General features: G+C 51.7%; 1 protein-coding gene across 3 annotated transcripts in view; it reads left to right on the top strand.

Annotated features, from left to right (window-relative positions):
• The first annotated feature begins 1327 nt into the window (after nucleotides 1–1327).
• Nucleotides 1328–17442, top strand: part of LOC128314963 (complement C3-like) — a 44956-nt gene continuing 28841 nt past the window's right edge. For all 3 annotated transcript variants that reach the window (XM_053219996.1, XM_053219998.1, XM_053219997.1), the window contains exons 1-17: nucleotides 1328–1482; nucleotides 1830–2022; nucleotides 2456–2618; nucleotides 2717–2787; nucleotides 4561–4655; nucleotides 4736–4818; nucleotides 4901–4991; nucleotides 5273–5375; nucleotides 5467–5593; nucleotides 7681–7796; nucleotides 7902–8048; nucleotides 8442–8651; nucleotides 8768–8974; nucleotides 9307–9462; nucleotides 9751–9880; nucleotides 10155–10226; nucleotides 10389–10571. In XM_053219996.1, the coding sequence (XP_053075971.1) occupies nucleotides 1406–1482; nucleotides 1830–2022; nucleotides 2456–2618; nucleotides 2717–2787; nucleotides 4561–4655; nucleotides 4736–4818; nucleotides 4901–4991; nucleotides 5273–5375; nucleotides 5467–5593; nucleotides 7681–7796; nucleotides 7902–8048; nucleotides 8442–8651; nucleotides 8768–8974; nucleotides 9307–9462; nucleotides 9751–9880; nucleotides 10155–10226; nucleotides 10389–10571 (2224 nt within the window). In that variant the 5' untranslated portion in view covers nucleotides 1328–1405. The remainder of the gene's footprint in view (nucleotides 1483–1829; nucleotides 2023–2455; nucleotides 2619–2716; nucleotides 2788–4560; nucleotides 4656–4735; nucleotides 4819–4900; nucleotides 4992–5272; nucleotides 5376–5466; nucleotides 5594–7680; nucleotides 7797–7901; nucleotides 8049–8441; nucleotides 8652–8767; nucleotides 8975–9306; nucleotides 9463–9750; nucleotides 9881–10154; nucleotides 10227–10388; nucleotides 10572–17442) is intronic.

A 17442-nucleotide genomic window follows, 5' to 3' on the forward strand; every position in this document is an offset into this window, starting at 1 on the left:
GCAGACAACAGACAGATGGACTGGGACAGTGAGTGCAGGGGAGAGGGAGGACGATGGGGGACGGCTTGGAGGACGGGCAGGGCTGTCAGCGAAACAAGGTGAGGAAGAGAAGCAGGTGTTGGAAACAATAAACATACAGTCCACATGCAGTGGGGCCTCACCACGTGCGGGGCACCAGGATGAGCCTCTGCCTGCCCCATGCCACTGGCTTGTCACCCAATGCTCAGAGGGACATTCATGGCTTTGAATGTCCAGCCTGCCCCTGCACCCTCCAGGGTGGGGGTCCCTGATGCTCAGGCCCCTCCTGAGCTTGAGTCAGAGGTGCAGGGGAGCGGGGGAAGCAGCCATGGGGCAGATCAGATCCAGCCGGGCCAAGTTTACCTTCCAGTTAATGAGTAATGAGTAGGGGGAGAAGGGGAGGCCTGGGCTGCATGGTGGGGGAGGTGCCCAGGCCATGGGTCCTGGAGGGAGAATCTCAGAAAGCAGTGTAGCAAGGACCCCATCCTGGAAGTGGGGGGCCAGGAGGGGAGGGGCAGTCCCTGCTGTTCCCAGGCCTGTCACTGACTCAAGGGTGAGGGTGGGGGGTGCAGCAGGGAAATCACTGCACTCAAGGAGGTGGGGGGGAGAGGGGTGCCCGGGCTCCCCCCACCCAGAAATCCTCCCCCTTCCTTCCCCTTCTTCTCCTTCCTCCAGCTGGGGTGCCAGACGAAACTCAGGACACCAGTTCAACTGGAATCGGGGACACACAGCCAATACTGTGTTAGGGTTAAGTGCCTTCCAGAGACCCCACTTAGCCTCAACTCAGGCAGCCTGGCCCTCCGGCTGTCCATAGCTGGAATGTTGGGCAGGGCACGCCAGCTAACGGGAATCCCATCCTCCAGGCCTCCTCCTCTCTCTCCCCTGCTGGCTTATCTTGCCTGCCATCCCTCTCCCACACTTCCGGGCACAATGGGCATAGAGATGAACCCATAGGAAGGCATTGGTTAACAAACGCATGGCCAAAAGAAGACTGGGCGCCAGGCCCAGATACCTGGGGTGGGGAGCTCTCTGGCCCTCAGTGTTCCTCCACCACTAAGTAGGTGCAACAGGGAAAGGTCCCTGTTTACCAACTGACCTTGGCCCTGAGGGAGACCTTGGCAGGGGGAAGGTGTGTCCATCTTGCTGGAGGACATGCCCTTGGGTTAGTTACCCCAGGACACACTGGCCCCAGGGATTGAAAAACTTAGGAAATGGTATTGAGAAATCTGGGGCAGCTCCAGGAAGGGGGAAGCCACGGGAGCTGCGGGCTGGGCTGAGGTTGCAGGGGGGAGGCGGGAGCCAGATAAAAGGCAGCCTCCAGCAGCCTCTGCTCATTCCCTCCCAGTCTGCTTCCTCCGTCCCTCTGTCCCTCCACCGTCCCTGCACCATGGGGCCTGCCTCAGGCCCCAGCCTGCTGCTGCTGCTGCTGCTTCCCATCCTGCCCCTGGCACCGGGGGACCCCATGTGAGTGGTCATGAGCCTTCTCCAAACGGGGCTATTGTGAGGTGGGGGTGGGGTTCAGGTCCTAGTAGAATGCAGGGCGCACGTGGGTGGAGGTGCCTGTGAGCTCATGATTTCATGAGCTGGGGGTTCATGGCACTCGGGTTACAATGGGAGACGGATGTTTCTAGAAGCAGGGGTCTGCGGGTTTGGGTGCCTGTGGTATGTTCAGTGATTCCGTGGCTGCAGAATCACTTGGAGGCCTCGAGATCTGACTTCACAGGATTTGGGGGCTTCGTGATATGTGGGTGAGGATTGGAACCCTGGTCCCTAGGACGGCAGCTCCATCCCGTGTTCCACCCGACCTGCAGGTTCTCCATGATCACCCCCAACATCCTGCGGCTGGAGAATGAGGAGAAGGTGCTGCTGGAGGCCCATGACTATGGAGGCAACATTGCTGTCACAGTCAGCGTCAACGACTTTCCAGACAGGAAGTTAAGTTTGTCCAGAGGAAACACTTATCTGACCAAGGATAATGACCACATGAGCACAGTCAACATCAAGGTGCGTGCACCTGCTGGCGCCCCTCCCCGCTCTGAGTCTCCTCCATGTTTTGAACCCATCCCACTTGGAAGCCCCTCCCCATTATGACCAGGTGCCACTTGGAAGCCCCTCCCCTCTCTGAGACTCCTCCTTCAATTAGCTTCTCCTATCCTGAGCCCCTAGCTTTGAGCCCCTCTCCTAAGAGAGGTCCTCTGAGCCCCTTGTCTAATTCCCCCTACTCATCCCCCTTTCTGATCCCTACCCATCTTAGACCCTTGCTCCCTCCCCTACTACCCCTCCGCTCCCAACCTGGGCACACCAGGGAGACCCGGTGTGGTGGACAGGTGCTATTGGCAGGAAGGGCAGGCAGGTGTGGACCCCACTGAGAGCCTGGGGCTGAATGCGGGCAAGGGGCCGGGAGGCAGCATCTCAATGATTCTCTGGCTATGCCTAGATCCCAGCCAGCAAGGAATTAACATCAGGGAAGGGGAAAAAATTCGTGACTGTCCAGGCGGACTTTGGGGGCACCGTGGTGGAGAAGGTGGTGCTGGTCAGCTTTCAGAGCGGGTACCTCTTCATCCAGACGGACAAGTCCATCTATACCCCCGGATCCACGGGTAAGGGGCTGGGCGGTGGCTGGAGAGGGGGCTGGGGGAGACTGTGGGGAGGGGCAGGGCCTCACTCACCGCCCCCTTTCTCTAACATCATCTCCCAGTCCTCTATCGGATCTTTACCATGGACAACGACCTACTGCCCGTGGGCCGGATCGTTATTGTCAGCATCCAGGTACCAGCAGCGGGGTACCCAGACAATGACTCCCCCTGGGCAGAGACTCGGGGAGAGACAAAGAGATAGAGACAGAGAAGAGATTCCGGAAAAGGCAGGACTGCAGAGGCCTAAAGGCAAAGAGACCTGTAGAGCCACGAACACAGAAAGAGCTCTGGACACAGGGCAGAGATCCAGGGATACCAGGCACAGTGATGCTTCTGCCCGTGGATTCCGGCTCCAGACAAACCTCTGGGGACCGTGTCACTCTGGACAGGTCACTTCACCCTCCTGGGCCTTGGTTTTCTCAGCTGAAGATTGAGATGACAGATAAAAACTCTCTGTAGCCCAATCCGCCTCCTGCTGCCAGGGGGCAGCCTCGAGCACCCAACTCCTGTCCCACCCTCCTCCACCCAGAGCCCTCCAGGAGCTCCCACCTCCTTGGGGTAAAAGCCTAAGTCCGCCCAGCACTCCCCAAGGCCCTGCAAGACTTGCCCTGTCCCCTACCTGTCCTCCTCTCCTCCTCTCCTCCCCCTCTTCCCCTCACTCACTCTGCTCCAGCCACATGGGCCTTATTGCTGTCCCTCCAACTGCCATACAGAGCCAGCCCTAGGACCTTTGCACAGGCTGTTCCCCCACTACTCACAAAACGCTCTTCCTCCAAATACCCACATAGCTTGCCCCATCACGTCATTCAAGTCTCTGCTCAAATGTCACCGATGGCACAATTTTACAGAGAAGCCTCTCTGAGGACCTGTAAAATTGCAGACACCCTCTCCCAACTCATACACCCACGCACACCCACGCACACACACACACACACACACACACACACACACACTCCACTGGTCTCCCTTCCTGTCATCTCCTTTAGACATCCTATAAATTGAATGTATTCTTTTGCTAATTGCCCGCTCCCTAGACCTCCACAGAACCTAAATTCCAGACAGGATGGGTGCTTGGCATACAGTAATTTCATTACAATTTACTGGGCTAAGGCAGGAAAGGGGTGGGGGGGAGGGGGAATGGAAGGAGGAAGTGAAGGACAGGGGGAAGAGGTAGGTGGTTCTCAGAGGATCGTCATGAGTATTTCTTGCAATCACGCAAAGGTAACAGGGACCCGGTCCTGACAGCCACAAGCTGACTGTGGGGATCAGTGGGATTTGTGGGGAACGGAGAACACACACCTCTAAGGGTAGAGCCTCTGCCCAGTTCCAGTCAAATGTCGCTATGTGCCAACAGGAACCCGTATCCACGGTTATCCCAATTTCCAAGAGAAGCCAGAAAGCCAGATTTTTCATGATGTCTCCGGGTGTTTAGTTATTTGCAACGAATGACATACTGTGTGTTAGGTTGAACCACACGACTTTGTGTTCTTGTAGGTCAAAGAGTCGAAGGTAGGCAATGCTGTGTGACTTAGCGCCCATAGGATGCTTACCACAGGGTCCCGCACAAAGTAGGTGATAAATGCTAGTTACTATCGGTATTCAGACAGCCGCCGACGAGAGTGAGCTCCAGCTTACATGAATCACGTGCCAAGCCAGTGAGGTAGGGGCTATGTTCCTCTCCTTCTTCTAGCTGGGCACATTGAGCACAGAGACATCAAGTAATTTGCCCAAGGTGACACAGCGCGTAAGTGGGAGAGTGGGCATTTGAACCCAGGCTGACTGACTCAAGTCCATGTTCATAACCACTGCCCCAGTAGTCATGATACAGAGAGTATCCAGACACAGAGAGGAGGAAGAGAGCCTAGGGGCTAAGCCAGGTCTCTGAAAAAAATGCCCTCCCTGTCAGACCCCCGACGGTGTTCCCATCAAGAGGGACTTCTTGTCTTCTGGGAGGCTGTTTGGCATCTCGTCCCTGTCTTGGAACATCCCGGAGCAGGTCAAGTATGTCAGGCCCTCCTAGAGGGGGTTCCCTATGCCAAGGGAGGGCGTCTGGCTGGCTCACTCACCTGCCTTCCCCACAGTACAGGGCAGTGGAAGATAGAAGCCCACTATGAAGATGCCCCACAGCAGGTATTCTCTGCTGAGTTCGAGGTGAAGGAGTACGGTAAGAGGAGGAAGGAGTCAGGGTGGGGGCCCCAAGTGCCAGGCCCAGTGCTGACAGCCTACTGGTGCTGTCTCGACCCCAGTGCTGCCCAGTTTTGAGGTCCAAGTGGAGCCTACAGAGAAATTCTACTACATTGATGACCCACAGGGCCTGGAGGTCACCATCACAGCCAGGTGAGGGGCTAGGAATGGGGCCAGGCGGGAGGGGAGGGGAGGGGAGGGGGGCCAGGTGAGGGTTAGATGACGGGCCAGGTTGGCAGCTAGGGGTGGAGCCAGGTAGGGGCCGGGTAAGGGAACCCGGGTGCAGTGTGGTCAGGTGTGGGACCAGGTGGGCGCTGAGTGAAGAACCAGATACTGGCCAGGTAAGCACCAGGCGAGGGACCAGGGGTCCGTGGAAGTTTGCAGGCAGGCTTGCCCTTCAGGAGAGGAGCATCTGAGACCATCTTGCCTCTCAGGTTCTTGTATGGGAAGAATGTGGATGGAATAGCCTTCGTCATCTTTGGGGTCCAGGATGGTGAACAGAGGATTTCGTTGCCCCAGTCCCTCACCCGTGTTCAGGTGCTCTGCCCCTCTGAGCCTCCTCCACTTTGGACTTTCCCCTCCCTCACCTGTGCCCCTCCCCCTCTCTGAGCCTTCCTTCCTCCCCCAGATCAATGATGGCAGTGGGGAGGCCAGGCTGGAACGGAAGGTCCTGCTGAGCGGGGTGGAACCCTCTGGAGCAGATGCCCTGGTGGGGAAGTCGTTGTACGTGTCTGTCACCGTTATCCTGCACTCAGGTGAGGCCTGGTCTGAGGAAAGGGACCCAAATGAGGGGGGAGGCCCAGTGTGAGGGCAGAGGCCCAGAATGGATGTGGAATGCAGTGTGATAGGGGAGAACCAGTCTGAGGGCAAAGGCCAAGTGTAAGAGAGGATATCTGGAGGAAAGTGAGACCCAGTGAGACAAAGGAGGCCCATTGTGAGGGTGAGGGGAGCCCCAGAATGAAAGTGGGATCCAGTCTGATAGAGGAGGCCCAGTCTGAGGGCGGAAGGAGCCCCAGAATGAAAGTGGGATCCAATCTGATAGAGGTGGCCCATTCTGAGTGGGGGAGGTCCAGAATGAAAGTGAGATCCAGTCTGTAGAGGAGGCCCAGTCTGAGGGGGGAGGCTCAGTATGAAGGTGTGATCCAGTCTGATAGAGGAGGTCCAGTCTGAGGGGGAGGCCAGAATGAAGGTGTGATCCAGTCTGACAGGGCAGGCCCAGTCTGAGGGGGAAGGCCCAAATGAATGTGGGATCCAGTCTGATAGAGGAGGCCCAGTCTGAGGGGGGAGGTCGAGTATGAATGTGGGATCCAGTCTGAGCGGAGGCCCAATCTGATGGGGGGAGGCCAGAATTAAGGTGGGATCCAGTCTGATAGTGAAGCCCAGTCTGATGGGGGAGGCCAGTATTAAGGTGGGATCCAGTTTGACAGAAGAGCCCCAGTGAGGGGGAGCCCAGAATGAAGGTGGGATCCAGTCTGATACAGAAGGCCCAGTCTGAGGGGGCGAGGCCCAGTATGAATGTGGGATCCAGTCTGATAGAGGAGGCCCAATCTCATGGGGGGACGCCAGAATGAAGGTGGGAACCAGTCTGATACAGGAGGCCCAGTGAGGGTGCAGGCCAGAATGAAGGTGGGATCCAGTCTGACAGAGGAGACCCAGTCTGAGGGCAGAGGCCCAGTATGAAGGTGGGATCCAGTCTGATAGACAAGGGCCAGTCTGAGTGGGGAGGCCCAGTATGAAAGTGGGATCCAGTCTGATAGAGAAGCCCAGTCTGAGAGGGGAGGCCAGAATGAAGGTGTTATCTTGTCCAACAGAGGAGGCCCAGTGAGGGGGGAAGCTCAGAATGAAGGTGAAATCCAGTCTGATAGAGGAGGCCCAGTCTGAAGGGGGGAGGCCAGAATGAAGGTGGGATGCAGTCTGATAGAGGTGGCTGAGTCTGAGGGGGGAGGCCCAGAATAAAATTGGGATGTAGTCTGTCAGGTGAGGCCAAGTCTGAGAGGGGAGGCCCAGTATGACTATGGGAACCAGTCTGATAGAGGAGGCCCATTCTGAGGGGGGGAGCTCCAGAATGAAGGGGGGATCCAGTCTGATATAGGAGGCCCAGTCTGAGCGGGGAGGCCCAGTATGAAGGTGGGATCCAGTCTGACACAGGAGGCCCAGTCTGAGGGGGGAGGCCCAGTATGAATGCGTGATCCAGTCTGACAAAAGAGGCCAAGTCTGAAGGTGGCAGCCAGTGACAGGGTAGCCATAGTCTGAGGAATGAAGGTGCCTGCCAGTTTCTCAGAGGAGGCCTGGTCTGAGGGAGGCCCACTATGAAGGTGGGAAGTTGTCTGACAGAGGAGGCCTGGTCTGAGGGGGGAGGTCCAGAATAAAAGTGAGATCCAGTCTGATAGAGGAGGCCCAGTCTCAGGAGGGCGGCCCAAAATGAAATTGGGATCCAGTCTTACAGAATGGACCCAGTCTGAAAACAGGCCCAGTGAGGTTGGGGGCCAGTCTGACAGAGGAGGTCCCATCCTAGTGGGGAGGCCAGAATGAAGGTGGGCAACAGTCTGACAGAGGAAGTCTGATCACAGGAGGCCAGTATGAAGATTGGATCCTGTCTGATGGATGATGTCCAGTCTGAGGAGGGAGGCCCAGCATGAAGGTGGGATCCAGTCTGACAGAGGAGTCCCAGTGATGGGGGAGGAACAGAATGAAGGTTCTAGCCAGTCTGATGGGGGAGGAACAGAATGAAGGTTCCAGCCAGTCTGATGCAGGAGGCCCAGTCTGAGGGAGGCCCAGTGTAAGATGTGGTCCAACCTGGAGGGGTGGCCCAGGAGCCTGCCCTCACGGCTGGCCCCCTCAGGCAGCGACATGGTGGAGGTGGAGCGCAGCGGGATCCCCATCGTGACCTCCCCCTACCAGATCCACTTCACCAAGACGTCCAAGTTCTTCAAACCAGGCATGCCCTTTGACCTCATGGTGAGACCCGGGGTGGGACTGCCTCCCCCACCCTTCCCCTGAGCATCAGCCACGCCTCTGGGTCAACCTGAACGCCCTCCACCTGCCCCTGCACTGCACCTGCAGGTGTTCGTGACGAACCCCGACGGCTCCCCAGCGCCCAACGTCCCCGTGGTGACCCAGTACTCCAAAGGGTCCTCCTTCACCCAGGAAGACGGCGTGGCCAAGCTGATCATCAACACACACAAAACCTTTAGGTCCCTGCCCATCACCGTGAGTCCTCACCCTCCTCTAGCCCCACTTCTGGGAGATAGGGGACTGTATTTGCAGGGAGGAACTCTGTCCTCTGCCACGGTCATCCTGCCACGTGAGGAGTGGGGTCCTTTTATTGTATCAGGGCATCCTGCCATTCACATAGAGGGTTTTCATCTGTATAGAGGGGATCTTATCTGCACCAGCAGTCTGGCCATCTGCATAGGTATATTATAAAGATCCGGTGATTACATTTGACCCACCTGGATAATCCAAAACAGAGTCCCCATCCTCAGACCCTTAATCCCATTTGCAAACTCCCTCGGCCAGGGAAGGTACTGTATTCCCAGGTCCCAGGGATTAGGATGTGGACATCTTTGGGGGGCCAGAATTCATCCCCCTTTCCTCACCCAGGTAAGCACTAGGAAGGATGGTATCCCAGAGTCACGACAGACCAACAGGACTATGAACGCCCAACCCTATAGCACCATGAGTAATAACTACCTGCACATCTCTGTGTCTCGCGTGGAGCTCAAGCCAGGGGAAGATCTCAACGTCAACTTCCACCTGCGAATTGACCCCACCACCACCCAGGAGAACAATATCCGCTACTTCACCTACCTGGTCCGTGCCCTCCTAGGATCCCCAGACCCCTCCTCCTTACTTCTGCAGCACCCCTAGTCCAGGGCCACCCCCCTCCACCTTGCTGATTCTTCCTTACGCCAACCTGTCTCCCCCAGATCATGAACAAAGGGAAGCTGTTGAAGGCGGAGCGTCAGACGCGGGAGCCCGGCCAGGACATGTACGCGCTGCCCCTGACCATCACTGAGGACTTCATTCCTTCCTTCCGCCTGGTGGCTTATTACACCTTCATTAACAACAATGGCCAGAGGGAGGTGGTGGCCGATTCCGTGTGGGTGGATGTCAAGGACTCCTGTGTGGGCAAGGTAAGCTTCCGGAGCCTTCCTCTCCACCCATCTTGGCACTCCCCGCCTGGCCAGTGCTCGCTCCGTCTCTGCCTCTCTCCAGCCTTCTGGGTGGGCTCCCCAACCAAGGCCCATCTTCTCCTTTTCCAGCTCCTTCTCTCCCCACCTCTGTTTCAGCCTCAGTATCTCCCTCCCTGCTGGCCTTTCCGCCTTCAGTCTGTCTGTCTCCACCGTTGCCCCTTCCTGACCAGCACAGCACGGACACTGCCCTGGGCTGACTGCTGATGGAGACCCAGCCTGGCAGGGCTGACCCCTCACTCCTACCTCTGTGTGTCCCCCATCCCCGCCAACAGCTGGTGGTGAAAGGTGGCAAGAAGGAAAAGAAGGTGTACCCACCTGGGCAGCTTTTGACCATCAAGATCGAGGGTGACCGGGGGTCCCGAGTGGGGCTCGTGGCAGTGGACAAGGGCGCGTTCGTGCTGAACAGGAATAGGTTAACTCAGAGCAAGGTGCGCCCCGTACTGCTGGGGTGTGGCAGAAGCAAAGGGGTGGTGTGGGCCTGAGGCTCAGGTGGCGCTCAGAAGGGAACCGGAAGTGGGGTTAGGCGTGGGCGGGACGGAGGCTGGGACGGACACAGACGTGGCGCGGAAGTGAAGGCCGAGGGTGGGAGCGTAGATGGAGGAGTCCGCGCTGGGGGGTGGTTGGCGGGGGCTGTGCACACAGCTCTGAGAGGGGTCTGGGACCAGAACGCAGGGGCTGTCGGACACGTCAGCCTGGTGACCCCTGCCCTCCCGCAGATCTGGAACATGGTGGAGAAGGCTGACATCGGCTGCACTCCAGGCAGCGGGAAGGACTATGCCGGCGTCTTCACGGACGCAGGGCTGGCCTTCCAGACCAACACAAACTTGCAGACCCCGGATAGGACAGGTGAGGGCCCGGGAGGTGTGGGGCCTGCACCCCAGATGCTGAGAGCAGGTGGAGGGCACTGTTCTGAGGTCCTCAGATGCTGAGAACAGGTGGGGGCCCTGGGTTCAAGTCCTGCCCCAGCCCCCACCTAGTGAATCACTGCCCGCTGAGCCTCAGTTTCCTCATCTGTCAAATGGGAGCAGCAACACCCCTCCTTCACGGCTACTGAGAGGAGTACATCGGGGACCCTCAGTTGACGCTTAACCCATCTTGTTCGCGTGTGCCCTCCCCTCAGATCCCGAGTGCCCCAAACCAGATGCCTGGCGCCGCCGCTCGGTGATGCTCACAGAGAAGAGGATGGACAAAGGTGGGGGCCCCCACCCTTCCTCCAAACCCTGCCCATCCGGGATCCAGCCCAGGAGGGAGGAGGGCAGGGCCGGGCCCTGGGGACGTCCTACCCTTGGTCCGCCCGAGCTCCTCCTGCTTTGAGGTCCCGGCTGAGGCCCTGACCGGTGTCGTGTCCACACAGCGGGTCAGTACCCAAAGCAGCTGCGCAAGTGCTGTGAACATGGCATGCGGGAGAACCCCACGAAGTTCTCGTGCGAGCGCAGGGCCGGATTCCTCCAGCACGAGGCCTCGTGCGTGAAGGCCTTCCTGGACTGTTGCAACCGCATCGGCAGTACCCACAGTGCCCCCCTGGGCCTGACCCAGAGTGAGTCCACCTGCCTGTGGGCCAGCCAGAGGGGGGAAGCTCGGTCAGAGCGAGGAGGGCCTGGTCTGATGGGAGAGGGCTTGCTCCGAGGGAGGAGGGCATGGTCTGAGCAGGGAGGCTGGCCAGAATGGGGAGGCTCAATCAAGCCTCGATCAGGCTTGAGGGGTGAGGGGATGGTCTGAGTGGGGAGGCTGCCTTAAAGGGGAGAGGGCCTGGTCTGAAGGAGGAGGCCCAGTCAGAGTGTTGAGGCTCAGTGAGAAGGAGGAGGGCCTGTTTGAGGGAGGAGAACCTATCTGAGGGGGGAAGGGGCCTGTTTGGGTGGAAGGATGCTTGTGTCTGAGTGGAGAGGAGAGCCTGTCTGAAGGGGAGGGCCTATCTGAGGGGAGAGGGTCCACCTGTCTGAGAGGGGCATGTGTACCCTTCTGTGGAGGAAAGTGGGACTGTCTGAGGGGGGAAGTTGTTTCTGTCTGAGATGAGTTTTTAGCCTGCCTTTACCAAAGAAAACTCATTTAGGGTGCTTTCCAAAGAGGTGCCTAACTCAATGCCTAACAACATCTGTTGATTTGTTTTCATTCATTCATTCCCTGCCTCCCTCATTCATTCATTCATTCATTCATTCAGTTCTGGATAAGACACTCACTCATTCATTCATTCACTCATTCATTCATTCACTCATTCATTCATTCAGTTCTGGATAAGACAAAGCATGTGCACACTTGAAACTTTACATCTCGGGCCAAATAAATCTTAAGCCAAGAGAAATTTCTCTTCCAAGAAGCCCATTGAAAGCAGAACCAGAGTGGTCCCCACCACAAGGCGGCCCTGACAGAACTGGTGGGAATCCTACCTGCCATTTGCTCAGAGCCTTTGAGCCCAGTGAGGCCTGATGTCCGCTTTTTAAAAATGCTTTTTGATGTGTCTTATGTAGAGAAAGGCCTTTCTGCTAGGATGAGTGCAGTGGAAACCAAGCCCACAGAGAGTCCCCCGCACCATGGGCAGCATGGCCCCTGTCGTGAGGGTCCCCCTGGCAGATTCTCTCTCGGCCCGCCCTGTCCAGATTGCTCTTTCTTTCTTTCTTTTTATTTTATTTTTTTTTAAATTTACATCCAAATTAGTTAGCATATAGTGCAACAATGATTTCAGGAGTAGATTCCTTAATGCCTCTTACCCATTTATCCCATCCTCCCTCCCACAACCCCTCCAGTAACTCTCAGTTTGTTCTCCATATTTAAGAGTCTCTATGGTTTGTCCCCCTCCCTGGTTTTATATTATTTTTCTTCCCTTCCCTTATGTTCATCTGTTCTGTGTCTTAAAGTCTTCATGTGCGTGAAGTGATATTTGTTTTTCTCTAACTTCGCTTAGCATAATACCCTTTAGTTCCCTCCACATAGTTGCAAATGGCAAGATTTCATACTTTTGATTGCCGAGTAATACTCCATTATATATATATATATATATATATATATATATATATATACACACACACATATATATATACACACACACACACATACATATATACATATATATACATATATATATATACATATATATATGTATATACATGCATACCACGTTTTCTTTATCCATTCATCCATCGATGGACATTTGGGCTGTTTCCATATTCTGGCTATTGTTGATAGTGCTGCTATAAACATTGGGATGCATGTGTCCCTTCGAAACAGCACACCTCTATCCCTTGGATAAATGCCTAGTAATGCAATTTCTGGGTTGTAGGGTAGTTCTGTTTTTAGTTTTTTGAGGAACCTCCATACTGTTTTCCAGAGTGGCTGCACCAGCTTGCAATCCCACCAACAATGCAAAAGAGATCCTCTTTCTCCACATCCTTGCCAACATCTGTTGTTGCCAGAGTTGTTAATGTTAGCTGTTCTGACAGGTGTAAGATGATATCTCATTGTGGTTTTTGATTTGTATTTCCCTGATGATGAGTGATGTTGAGCATCTTTTCATGGGTGGGTTAGTCATCTGTCTTCTTTGGAGAAGTGTCTATTCATGTCTTTTGCCCATTTCTTCACTGGATTATTTGTTTTTTGGATATTGAGTTTGAGAAGTTCTTTGTAGATTTTGGATACTAACCCTTTATCTGATATGTCATTTGCAAATATCTTCTCCCATTCTGTTGGTTGCCTTTTAGTTTTGCTGATTGTTTCCTTCGCTGTGCAGAAGCTTTTTATAATAGTAGTTCATTTTTGCTTTTGTTTCCCTTGCCTCTAGAGACGTGTTGAGTAAGAAGTTGCTGCAGCTGAGGTCAAAGAGGTTTTTGCCTGTTTTCTCCTCTAGGATTTGATGCCTTCCTGTCTTATTTAGGTCTTTCACCCATTTTGAGTTTATTTTTGTGTGTGGTGTAAGAAAGTGGTCGAGGTTCATTTTTCTGGTTGTTGCTGTCCAGTCTTCCCAGCACCACTTGCTGAAGAGACTGTCTTTATTCCACTGGATATTCTTTCCTGCTTTGTCAAAGATGAGTTGGCCATACATTTGGGGGTCCATTTCTGGGTTCTCTATTCTGTTCCATTGATGAGTGTCTGTTCTTGTGCCAGTACCATACTGTCTTAATGATTACAGCCTTGTAGTATAGCTTGAACTCTGGGATTGTGATCCCTCCTGCTTTGGTTTTCTTTTTCAAGATCGCTTTGGCTATTCGGGGTCTTTTCTGGTTCCATACAAATTTTAGGATTATTTGTTCTAGCTCTGTGAAAAATGCTGGTGTTATTTTGATAGGGACTGCATTGAATATGAAGATTGCTTTGGGTAGTATTGACATTTTAACAATATTTATTCTTTCTATCCAGGAGCATGGAATCTTTTTTTCCATTTTTTTGTGTCTTCTTCAATTTCTTTCATAAGCTTTCTATAGTTTTCACTGTATAGATTTTTCACCTCTTTGGTTAGATTTATTCCTAGGTATTTTATGGTTTTTTGTGCAACTGTAAATGGGATTGATTCCTTGATTTCTCTTTCTGTCACTCCATTGCTCTTTTTAACCACTGTGTGCAGAGTGGTGGTTGCTGCACTGACCCTTCTCACTGGCCATTTGAACACTTCTTTTGCACATCCCATCGTTTTCGTAGGGGACCAGAAATTGTGTTGTCCAAATTGGGTTCTGAGAACAAAGGCCAGTGTGAGTGGCTCTTGAAACCGAGGGAAGTTATCTTATCAATCACAGGATGAAAAGTCACAAAACAGAACCCCTTTGCTTAAAAACTAAGGAAGATGGGGAAACGCCATAAGCGGCAGGCTGCCCGATCCAAGCAAACATAATCATTTTTTTTTTAAATCTTTAGACTCAAGCAGAAAAAGGAGAAATGGGCATAAAAACCTTTTATCCCTCTGAATCATTTGAGGCCGCACCATTGAGGCCCCTAATTAGCTCCGTGTGGAATTTCTAGAAGCAAAGATATTCTCCCACAAAACCACAGCACAGGCATCAGAATTAGGACGTTAATGTTGACTTGTTACCACCACCAAAACCTCCAGCCCCGTTCAGGCTGGCCAGTGGTTTCCCTTTGGTTTGGTCTGGATCCTTTATAGGAAAAGGATCTGTGCAGGAACAGACGTCGTATTTACTGGTGGGGTCTCCTTAGTGTCCTTGGATCTGCTCAACCCCTGGCAGCACAGCCGTCTTGAGTGACTTTCACGTCTGGCTATTTGGGGGGCTGTCCCACGGTTTGGGTTGGCTCCATGCTTCCTCGTAATGACATCCAGGTTTTGCATTTGGGGGCAGCACTGTCACAGGAGAGACACTATGGATTCTCAGTGCATCATGTCGGGAGCCCAAAGACATCGATTTGTCCCATTGTTGGTGCTGTGAGTCTTGATCACGTGATTAAGGCGCTGTCTGCTGGGTCTCTCCACTGTAAAGTTCCTCCTTATTCCTGGATAGTCCATTTCTAAACCTCTTTCTGCTATCAGATCAGGGCAAAATTAAAGCCAAGGGAAAATTTCCTCCAAATCAATTTTTATGTAGCCTGTATGACAGCAGGTATGGATCCTTATATGGTAACACATACTTTTCATGTACACTCATATTTTTATTTTTTATTTTATTTATTTATTTATTTATTTATTTATTTATTTATTGCTTAGAAATGTGCAGTCACCTATTAAAGGCAGACATCGCCAAAGGGAACACATATTTCTAAATTCTTTTAGCTGGAAGACTAGCACGCCCTCCACCACCACCCCCCAAAAAACAACAAAGATTCCCAACACACATGAGCCAAGGGCTGAATCTTCAGTCTATGCAAATTATTCTAACCTAGGCTTGCTGCCTTCTGCTCCAGCGACCTACAGACTTTCTTTCTCAAAGAGGAAAATTAGACAAAATATCTGATCTACTGGGATATGGCTTACACACACTCAGTTGTTTTCTCCCCCAGCCTTGTGTAATTTCTTTCTTTCTTTTTTTTTTTTTAAATTTATTGCCAATGCGTGTAGTCTTGGCTTCAGGAGCGCATTCCTATGATTCATCACTTACATACAACCCCAGTGCTCATCCCAAGTGTCCTCCTCAATGCCCATCACCCATTTTCCCCACTCCCCCATATCCTATTCCCATCAACCCTCAGTCTGTTCTCTGTGTTTAAGAGTCTCTTATGGTTTGTCTCCCTCTCTCTTTGTATCTAATTTTTCCTTCCCTCCCACTATGGTCTTCTGTTAAGTTTCTCAAATTCCACATATGAGTGAAAAAATACGATATCTGCCTTTCTCTGACTGACTTATTTCACTTAGCATAATACCCTCCAGATCCATCCACGTTGTTGCAAATGGTCAGCTTTCCTTCTTTTTCATCACCAAGTAGTATTCCATTCTCTGTATATATAGCCATTCATCAGTTGATGGACATTTGAGCTCTTTCCATAATTTGGCTATTGTTGAAATGCTACTATAACCACTGGAGTACATGTGCCCCTACGAATCAGCACTCGTGTGCCCTTTAGGATAAATTTCTAGTAGTGCTATTGCTGGGCCATAGGGTAAATCTAATTTTGATTTTTTGAGGGACCTCCACACTGTTTTCCAGAGTGGCTACACCAGTTTGTATTCTCACCAAAAGTGCAAGAGGGTTCCCCTTTCTCCACATCCTCACCAACATCTGTTGTTTCCTGAGTTGTTCCTTTTAGCCACTCTGACCAGTGTGAGGGGGTATCTCAATGTGTTTTTGGTTTGTATTTCCCTGATGATGAGTGATGTCGAGCATCTTGTCATGTGCCTGTTTACCATCTGGATGTCTTCTTTGGAAAAGTGTCTATTCATGTTTCTGCCCATTTCTTCACTGGATTATTGTTTTCTGGGTGCTGAGTTTGGTAAGTTGTTTATAGATTTTGTATACTAACTAACCCTTTATCCATTATGTCATTTGCAAATATCCTCTCCCATTCCATCGGTTACCTTTTAGTTTTGTTGATTGTTTCCTGTGCTGTGCAGAAACTTTTTACCTTGATGAGGTCCCAAATGGTCCGCTTTTGCTTTTATTTCCCTTGCCTTCAGAGACACATCAAGTAAGAAGTTGCTGCGGCCGAGGTCAAAGAGGTTGCTGCCAGTTTTCTCCTGTAGGATCTTGATGGTTTCCTGTCTCACACTTAGGTCTTTCATCCATTTTCAATTTATTTTTGTGTATGGTGTAAGAAAGTGGTCCAGGTTCATTCTTCTGCATGTTGCTGTCCAGTTCTCCCAGCACCATTTGCTAAAGAGACTGTCTTTTTTCCACTGGATACTCTTTCCTGTTGTCAAATATTAGTTGGCCATATACTTGTGGGTGCAGTTCTGGGCTCTCTATTCTGTTCCATTGGTCTATGTGTTTTTGTGCCAATACCATACTGTCTTGATGATTACAACTTTGTAATATAGGCTAAAATCCAGGATGGTGATGCCTCCAGCTTTGGTTCTCTTTTTCAACATTGCTTTAGTATTTGGGTTCTTTTGTGGTTTCATAAAAATTTTAGGGGCGCCTGGGTGGCTTGGTCGGTTAAGCGTCTAACTTCGGCTCAGGTCATGATCTCACAGTCCGTGAGTTCGAGCCCCGCATCGGGCTCTGTGCTGACAGCTCAGAGCCTGGAGCCTGTTTCAGATTCTGTGTCTCCCTCTCTCTCTGCCCCTCCCCTGTTCATGCTCTGTCTCTCTCTGTCTCAAAAATAAATAAACGTTTAAAAAAAATTTTTTTTTTAATTTTAGGATTGTTTGTTCTAGCTCTGTGAAGAATGCTGGTGCTATTGTCATTGGGATTGCAGTGAATGTGTAGATTACTTTGGGTAGTATCGACGTTTTAACAATACTTACTCTTCCAATCCATGAGCATGGAATGTTTTTCCATTTCTTTGTGTCTTTTTCTAGTTCTTTCATAAGATTTCTATGGTTTTCAGTGTGCAGATCTTTTACATCTTTGGTTAGGTTTGTTTCTATGTATTTTATAATTCTTGGTGCAATTGTAAATGGAATATATTCCTTGATACTTCTTTCTGTTACTTCATTATTTGTGTATAGAAATGCAACCGATTTCTATACGTTGATTTTGTATCCTGTGACTTTCCTGAATTCACGTATCAGTTCCAGCAGTTTTAGGTGGACTCTTCGGTAGTTTCCTGTCATTTGTGAAGAGTGAAAGTTTGACTTCTTCTTGTCAATTTGGATGCCTTTTATTTCGTTTTGTTGCCTGATTGCTGAGGCTCGGACTTCCAACACTATGTTAAATAACAGTGTGAGAGTGGACAGCCCTGTCATGTTCCCGATCTCAGAGGGAAAGTTCTGTTTTTCCCCATTGAGAATGACATTAGCTGTGGGCTTTTCATTTATGGCTTTTATGATGTTAAGGTATATTCCTAATATCCCGACTTTCTTGAGGGTTTTTATTAAG

Source organism: Acinonyx jubatus, chromosome A2 (genome assembly GCF_027475565.1).
Source record: "Acinonyx jubatus isolate Ajub_Pintada_27869175 chromosome A2, VMU_Ajub_asm_v1.0, whole genome shotgun sequence".
NCBI lineage: Eukaryota > Metazoa > Chordata > Mammalia > Carnivora > Felidae > Acinonyx > Acinonyx jubatus.